A 7,475-nucleotide genomic window follows, 5' to 3' on the forward strand; every position below is an offset into this window, starting at 1 on the left:
GCTCCCCCCGGCCTATGGTGTTCCTCCCCTGATGCGTTAAACTTAGGCCCGCTCAGGGGAGGACGTCAGGCGGGGGGTTTGGGAGGCTCAGCGGGGGCCCCTTTGGGGGTTTAGGGGGTGCAGGGACGTGGCCCAGTGGGTTGGCAGCCCCGGTGGGCCCTGCCCCTCCCAGTCCGACCCTGGTCGGGGCCCACTGGGATTTTGTGTCCTGGTAGACCAGTCCAACTCTGATTGCTATTGTATCAAGGTGCAATCTATCAGAGCCAATGGCTATCGCAAGGGGCTTATTGTATTGGCAGGACCAGGGGCCTAATTGTAACATCAAGGGCAACTCACACCTAAGGATTGGAATTTGGACCAAGGAGGAAGCTGGTACAAGGGAACAGGTATGACAGAGAAAACAGGCAGTGACAAAACAAGTTTTGTTCTCTATTAAGCCTAGTGATACTCCTCTTCTGCTTCTTTGTTCTTCAATGGCGTTTTTTAGCCTTTGTTGTTGTGGTTTTATTACATAATGAATTATGAAAAAAACTGCAGGGTTTTTTTTCGCTGACAAAAACCCAATCTGAAAAAAATCTTTCTTTAGTAAATGCCCCCTTTAAAAAATATTAAATATCTGAGTTTTAAACGATAGTTCAAAAATTGGAGGTTTTAGCACAAAAAAAAAATTGCATTGTGGAAAAAATTCAAATTCAAACGTTAATAAATCACCTTTTAGGGGTGCATTTACTAAAACTTATTTTAAATAAACGAAAAATGATTTACTATAATTTCTCATTTTTTAAAAATTTTCAAACTTGGCTAAACTCATTTCCTCGAATGTTTAAAATTCAAGCTGAGGCTCCGAAACCGCAACTTTTTTCAAAAACCAGTGTCAAAGTTTTGGGACAAAAGAAGGATCTTCCAGGAAAGTGAATGGACATCTGCCACTAACTTCTACGTGAACTCGCAAAGTTTTATATGGTGAATTATCGGATTTGGATTTTTAACCGTTTAGACGCTTAGTAAATCTTGAAAAAAAAAAATCACAACTTTTTTTTCGGGTGACATTTAGTGCTAAATATCTGAATTGAGAAAAATAAAAAATCCGATGATTAGTAAATGGGCCCCTAAGGGTTTGGTGAGGCACAAATCCAAAGCTTGTAAAAAGTGCTGGTAAGTGGCTGGACACGTACTCGTTTCCCACTGAGGCCTTTTAACATTCATATATTCACGCGTGCACTGGTTCTGCTACATGATCGGATACCCTCAACCCGGGGACTTTGCGCCGTTTGGAATAACGGCCCCCCCATCAGTTTCTCATGTTGCAGTCAGCATGGGAACCGGAGCCTACACTTTTCTTGCTGCATCACTGACCTCACATTTAAACTGGATACCTTGTCTGAGATTAGATATGACATTGTCATGAAATTCCTCGCCTGTTGCCACTAAGCTTCACATCTGCTTTATATGGAAACATAAGCAGCTCTTGTGCGGAGACAAGTGTGTGTGTGTGTGAGGTCTAGAGCTGTCACGAGGGCCAAAGCCACGAGAAGGATTTGACCCACATAGGCCGGAGGACACCATGCAGATTTGTATTAAATGTACATATATATATATATATATATACTTTTGTAAGCAATGCAACTTATATTCATTCCATTTAATAATGAATAACATATTACTGGCCATGAAACATGAGGAGAACAACTTTATGCCTGGTTCCTGTTAGCATTAGCTGAACGGCAGGCATCTGGCTATATCTTTAAACCCACCATCTAGTTACTCTTTTTTTTTTTTTTTTACAAGCCGCTATCCAAATATTTACACAGTTCCCATGAAATATATACTGTTACATATGGAACTGCAATGAAAGTTCTGTCTAATGGAAATACTGGGCGGTACTGTATGTAGAATTATATTCAGGAGCTCGGTCACGCCAACACAATACAGTTCTAGACCTAACTCTATGAAGACAGAATTCTCAGTGCAGTTTTATTGGTGTCATTTGTGCAACTATGACTATAGGGGGCCAAGTAGGGTTGTCACTGTTTAAAATTTGTTTTACTGGCTGGTTGGGGGCGGTTATGAAAGGGGGCAGTCTATGACATAAATGGGAGTGTGGAGAGGATGGGTGATGGCACAGGGTGAGAGCTATGGCAGATCAGGCAGGCAGCGAGGGGAGATCAGGGAAGATAAAAGATTGGGGTGGGTTGAGGGTTTAGGTGGGCGGGCCAGGAGTTACATTTAGGAATTTGCAAATTTACCAGCGGCTATATTGGCGATAAATTTGTAATAGAGGCCCCAGGCTTGGCGGGTGTTTTACCAGCTAGGCTGGTAAAATACCCGCCATGTAGAATCCGTAGGGCCAAGCATTGGCACATAATCAGAGCCAATATGGTCAGTTTTAATATCAACGCATATATGGGCTCAAAATGATACATTATTCTAACCGGAATCTGATAAGTTTTATATACAGTAGATTCCAATGATATAAAATCCACTAAGTTGACTGATATCAGACCATTTGTTGGTCATCAGGTATAATAGCCATGTCATTCCCCAAGGGACCTCAAGGGAACTCAAATTGGATTATTTCAGGAAAAAAGATTTTGCCAATGGGTTTCAAACTTTAGTATTACTCAATCAATTGGTTTAAGAACGAGAATCAAAAGAATAATACAGTACAGCAGTGGTTCCAAAACTGTGGGGCTGCCCAGGTGGGGGACCCAGCCTAAAGGCCAGATAGAATGAGATTTCTGGAGGATGAACCTCAAGATACTGCTAGAAGACTAGCTTGAAGATCGATCAGGGTGAGATTTGCAGTTAAAGCATATTTGCTGTCCTAGCTACACCTGGAACTATGACTGATACAACAATATTTTTATATACTGTATCTGTCACCTTATGGTCTAAAAGTTGCTGACAGACCACGCGGGCAGCTTATCAGCCCATGTATAGGGCCCTCCAGTGGGCTTTCTCAACCGATATCTGGACAAAAATCAGCCAGATATCAATCAGGCAGGATTAAAAATCCAGTTGTAGTAAGAAATGCGTTGTTGAAGTTTACTGATGCAGTTCTCTCTCAACTGCCCTGCATCCGGTCAATGTGATCAGATTGTTTGGTCCAAGGGCCAAACGAACGGATCAATCTGATATCGCCCAGATGAAGGTGGGCATCAGGGAAAGATCCGCTCATTAGGCAATCTGTGGACATCCCTAATCCATTAAGCTATTTTATTTGAAATTGCTGATTTTGTTGATGCCTGTTTATGATGACCATCACAACCATTAACTTAGCACACTAAAAAATATCACTACTAATGTATCATAATGTATTCCGATCATAGTATGTATGTACATAATTATCTTTACATGTTAATGGTTAAAATAGCCCCATGGCAAAGATGTGTTAATAAACTGCAACAGACACAAGTACCCAAAATCTTAAACAAATAAAAGGCAAGAAGAACCTAAATGATAGATTTAATCCTGTATCTTAGGGAAGTGAATATATACTGACAGTAGGATACTGGCAGATAAGGCTTATGTCACACAAGGAGATAGGATAGCAGTGGGCGGTGCTGGGACAATAGCCTCAAGGTAAACACAAACAAGTCAACAAAGAAGTGCTAAGAGGCTTCACTTATAGGATAAACCTGTATTTAAGCATTAGTGCTGACAGTTAAATGGTCATGAATTGTAATATAATCACATGAGGAGCAAAGAGATGGGTCATTTGGCAGCAGGTGTTATAGCAATAACAAGCAACCTTTGGGTCCCCATCCAGCATTTATGGAAGCTCCCCCATTCTTTCAATAGTAGAGCTAGGATAGAATGGATGCTGAGAGATTTGGTTCTGCAGATGGTGAAAGTTTACCAAACTAAACATTAAGGGCTCCATTTAATAACAGTGCATGTAATGTTAGGTGCAAAAAAGGCACACATCAATGCAATACCACTGTAATGGGTTGAGACTAGAACCTAGCATGCCTATGTCTAAAGAACAAGGTGCCCTATGGTGGGTACAAGGGAGCATTGGTTCCACAGGCTTAGGTGGGGGATGATTATACCTGTGGAACCAATGCTGTGGTCTTGGCAATCTATCTCTTGTAAAAGCTAGGACCACCATATGGGGTTTACAATTGTCAATTTAATGGGGGGGGGGGGCGGAACAACCCCCAAAAAAGAAAAATTGGCATTCTACATTCTACACAAATATGGCCCTAACTGGCATTTAGCATGGATCCCCCAGGCAAGTCTCTGTTCATCCTTAGGGGCATGAGGGGCAACCCAACAATATGGACACAGTAAAAGGCGATCTGCCCAAATATGACCCTAACTGGCCTTCAGGATGGTTGCCCCAATCAAATCTCTGATCTTCCCTAGGGGGATGGGGGGGAGCAACCCAACAATTTGGGAACAGTAAAAGGCGATCTGCCCAAATATGACCCTAACTGGCCCTCAGGATGGATCCCTCAGCCAAATCTCTAATCTTCCAGACTGGAGGGCAACCCAACAGTTTGGGAACTACTGTATTAGAGAATCACATCCATGCTCAATAAGCTATGCATAAAATATATTTATTAATAATGTATTATTAATATATTTCTTCTCTGTTGGTATAGGATTGGCTAAAAGAACTACAAGATGAAGATTCTGTGCCTTTAAACCACCAGGATACCAAGGTTCTCATCTATCTGGCACCTTCTCACAGCCAAGCTGGGTAGTACCACCATTCTCCCCCGGGGTGCACTGGCCATGGGGGTTGCCCGTGCCATCCGTCGCTTCAGTACAGACATTCCTGATCCACTCCGTGAGGAGGAGGAATCACAGCTGACACAGGCAATGAGACCTACTCCCTACCGCAATGGCAAAGTGCATACTAAGCCTACTCGCCAGCGCAGTCGATTCGTCCAGAAAGATGGACATTGCAATGTAGAATTTATCAATCTCAGCGAGAAAAGCCAACGCTACCTAACGGACCTTTTTACCACATGTGTTGACATACGCTGGAGATGGATGTTCCTCATTTTCTCCTTTACATTTGTGGTCTCATGGCTCATTTTTGGATTTACTTTCTGGTTAATTGCCTCATTGCACGGGGACCTGGCACCACCACCCGAACCTGGCTCCGAGGAGGCACATAATGCCCCATGCTTCTTACAAGTCACTAGTTTCATGGCCGCCTTTCTGTTTTCTTTAGAGACACAAACTTCCATTGGCTATGGGTTCAGAAGTGTGACGGAGGAATGCCCTATGGCTGTGTTGACTGTGGTACTCCAGTGTATTGTGGGGTGTATTATTGATGCCTTCATCATTGGAGCCATCATGGCAAAAATAGCTAAACCCAAAAAGAGGAATGAAACTCTTGTTTTCACAGAAAATGCTGTTATTGCACTCAGAGATGAGAAGCTATGCCTCATGTGGAGGGTCGCAAATCTTCGCAAGAGCCACCTAGTAGAAGCGCATGTTCGAGCGCAGCTTCTTCAGGTAATATTCATTTTGTTATGAACAAAGTACAATAAAGTCAATAAAGCTACATAGTCATACAGAAGAATCTATAATATATTATAGTCTTCATATTTTTTATAAATATGAATGGTATATGAAATATAACTAGCCCAAGGCTTCCTCCCTGATTAGCAAATGTATTTATGACCTCAGTCAGTGCTTTTTAAGTGAGCAAACACCTGCACTAAGGCACGCAGCATGGATAAACACAACTATAGTTGACCTACTCTGACATCCTACTGTATTTTACTGTGTATTTATGGGAGATTTCGTGGAAAACCAAGCTTGCCTTAGGGCAGGGCTGAAACAGAATTTTCAATCGACTCCATCTGCTGTTAGTTTATTCAGGTCATATGCTCTCAACAACCTAGCCCTATATTTGCTATGCGTCTATTAGTTCCATAATAACATCTCACCAAACAATTTAGAAGTTCAAGATGTTGTCCCTTTCCCCGGTCCCGTACTGATACATGTATATATATACACCAAATAGCATACCTACATCTGCACAGGACTGACAAAACTAAAGGGAAGCTGTAGGACTGATTTGTAAAACACATATTACATAAAAGCAAAGTGAAGAGAGTTCTATCTCTTAATGAGTGTACATTGATAGCAGGAGCATGTATTATGATACCCTATTGTTGTTGTTGTTGGGATCAGAAAGAACATCATAAGGACAGTTCCAGGCTACAGCAACTTACAGAGGAAATATAGCTGGAGGAGAGCCTTGAAGGTGGTAACATACGATGTAGATGGGCAATGCATTCCAACGATGTGGGGGAATTAATGAGAAGACCTCTGGACCAGGGAGGTTTTCTGCAGTGAATAAACTTCATATCAGGCATTGAGATGTGAAGTTGCAGTTAACAAGCCCAAATACAAAGAGGTGAAGATGTATGGTTTTAGTTCCACTTTCTGCAGATTCTCTTCAGTTTTACTATGTAGATCTTTATTGCTATCTACAATAGCCCAATTTACTCCCTATTGACTAGCACTGTCAAGTCAAGTCAACTCATTCTAGCGACTGTCATGTATTTCTGTTCTTTAGATTGCTCTGAATGTCATATTGCCTGTAATATTTTATTGATTTCTTGCCATGAGTTGTATATGGGTTTATTTTTACCTTTTATGGCTTTTAGTGAAGGAAAAGACAAGAATTTGGTAAAGCTCTTCAGATATCTCATCAGATATCTAGTTAATGGTTTTGGTGGAATCATTTGTTTTAAACTATGTTTATTTGTAATCTCCATTTTTTTACCATATAGGTTTAATATATAATATATAATGCTCTCACCCACCACATGCTAAATGTGAGATCTAGCTTTCCTTTGTGAAAACTATGCTTTATAACTAGATGTACAGATCAGAAATAGCTCCATGTATTTGTGAGCACTAATGTGCATGGCATCTAACTGTCAGCACACACATAGACTGGAATATGGCATGCAAATGTATACGTGGTGTTTTCATGCCAAAATCGACTGCGTGTGCACCAACAGGCAGATCTGTGCCTATCAGCACATACAAGGCAGTTGATAGGTTTTTTCTCTACAGTTGTATGTATGCCAGTGGAAAAGAACTGGTTCAGAGTCAGGCCAAAGACAACCCATCTCAGTTTACTTTGTTTCCTTTTGGGCAATGACACAGGAGGAGATTAGTCGCCCCACGATTATTCTCCTCTAGCAGTGGTGACTATGGGCACCTTTGTCCATAGGTTTCCCCAGCGGTGGTTTACATTGTCACTAATGGCAAAGCATTCACAGGAGATTAGTCGCCACCAGCAGTCGAAGGGTGACTAATCTCCTCGTTTGTCCTTGTTAGTGGGATACGGTCAATGGAGATTCATGGTGTCTTTGGAGCTTCTCCTCTAGATGGGCCTGCATTAGTGGGTGAGGAACCAACATGAAGACCAGTTAGTTAATGCATAGAATGCATATTTGATCTTTTAGATCAGGGATCCCCAACCTTTTATACACGTG

General features: G+C 41.7%; 1 protein-coding gene across 1 annotated transcript in view; it reads left to right on the forward strand.

Moving 5' to 3' along the window:
- Positions 1–7,475, forward strand: part of kcnj14 (potassium inwardly rectifying channel subfamily J member 14) — a 34,926-nt gene that overhangs the window by 23,524 nt on the left and 3,927 nt on the right. The window contains exon 2 of the mRNA XM_002934998.3: positions 4,608–5,472. Coding sequence (XP_002935044.1) covers positions 4,741–5,472 — 732 coding nt within the window. The 5' untranslated portion in view covers positions 4,608–4,740. The remainder of the gene's footprint in view (positions 1–4,607; positions 5,473–7,475) is intronic.

This window comes from Xenopus tropicalis, chromosome 7 (assembly GCF_000004195.4).
Source record: "Xenopus tropicalis strain Nigerian chromosome 7, UCB_Xtro_10.0, whole genome shotgun sequence".
NCBI lineage: Eukaryota > Metazoa > Chordata > Amphibia > Anura > Pipidae > Xenopus > Xenopus tropicalis.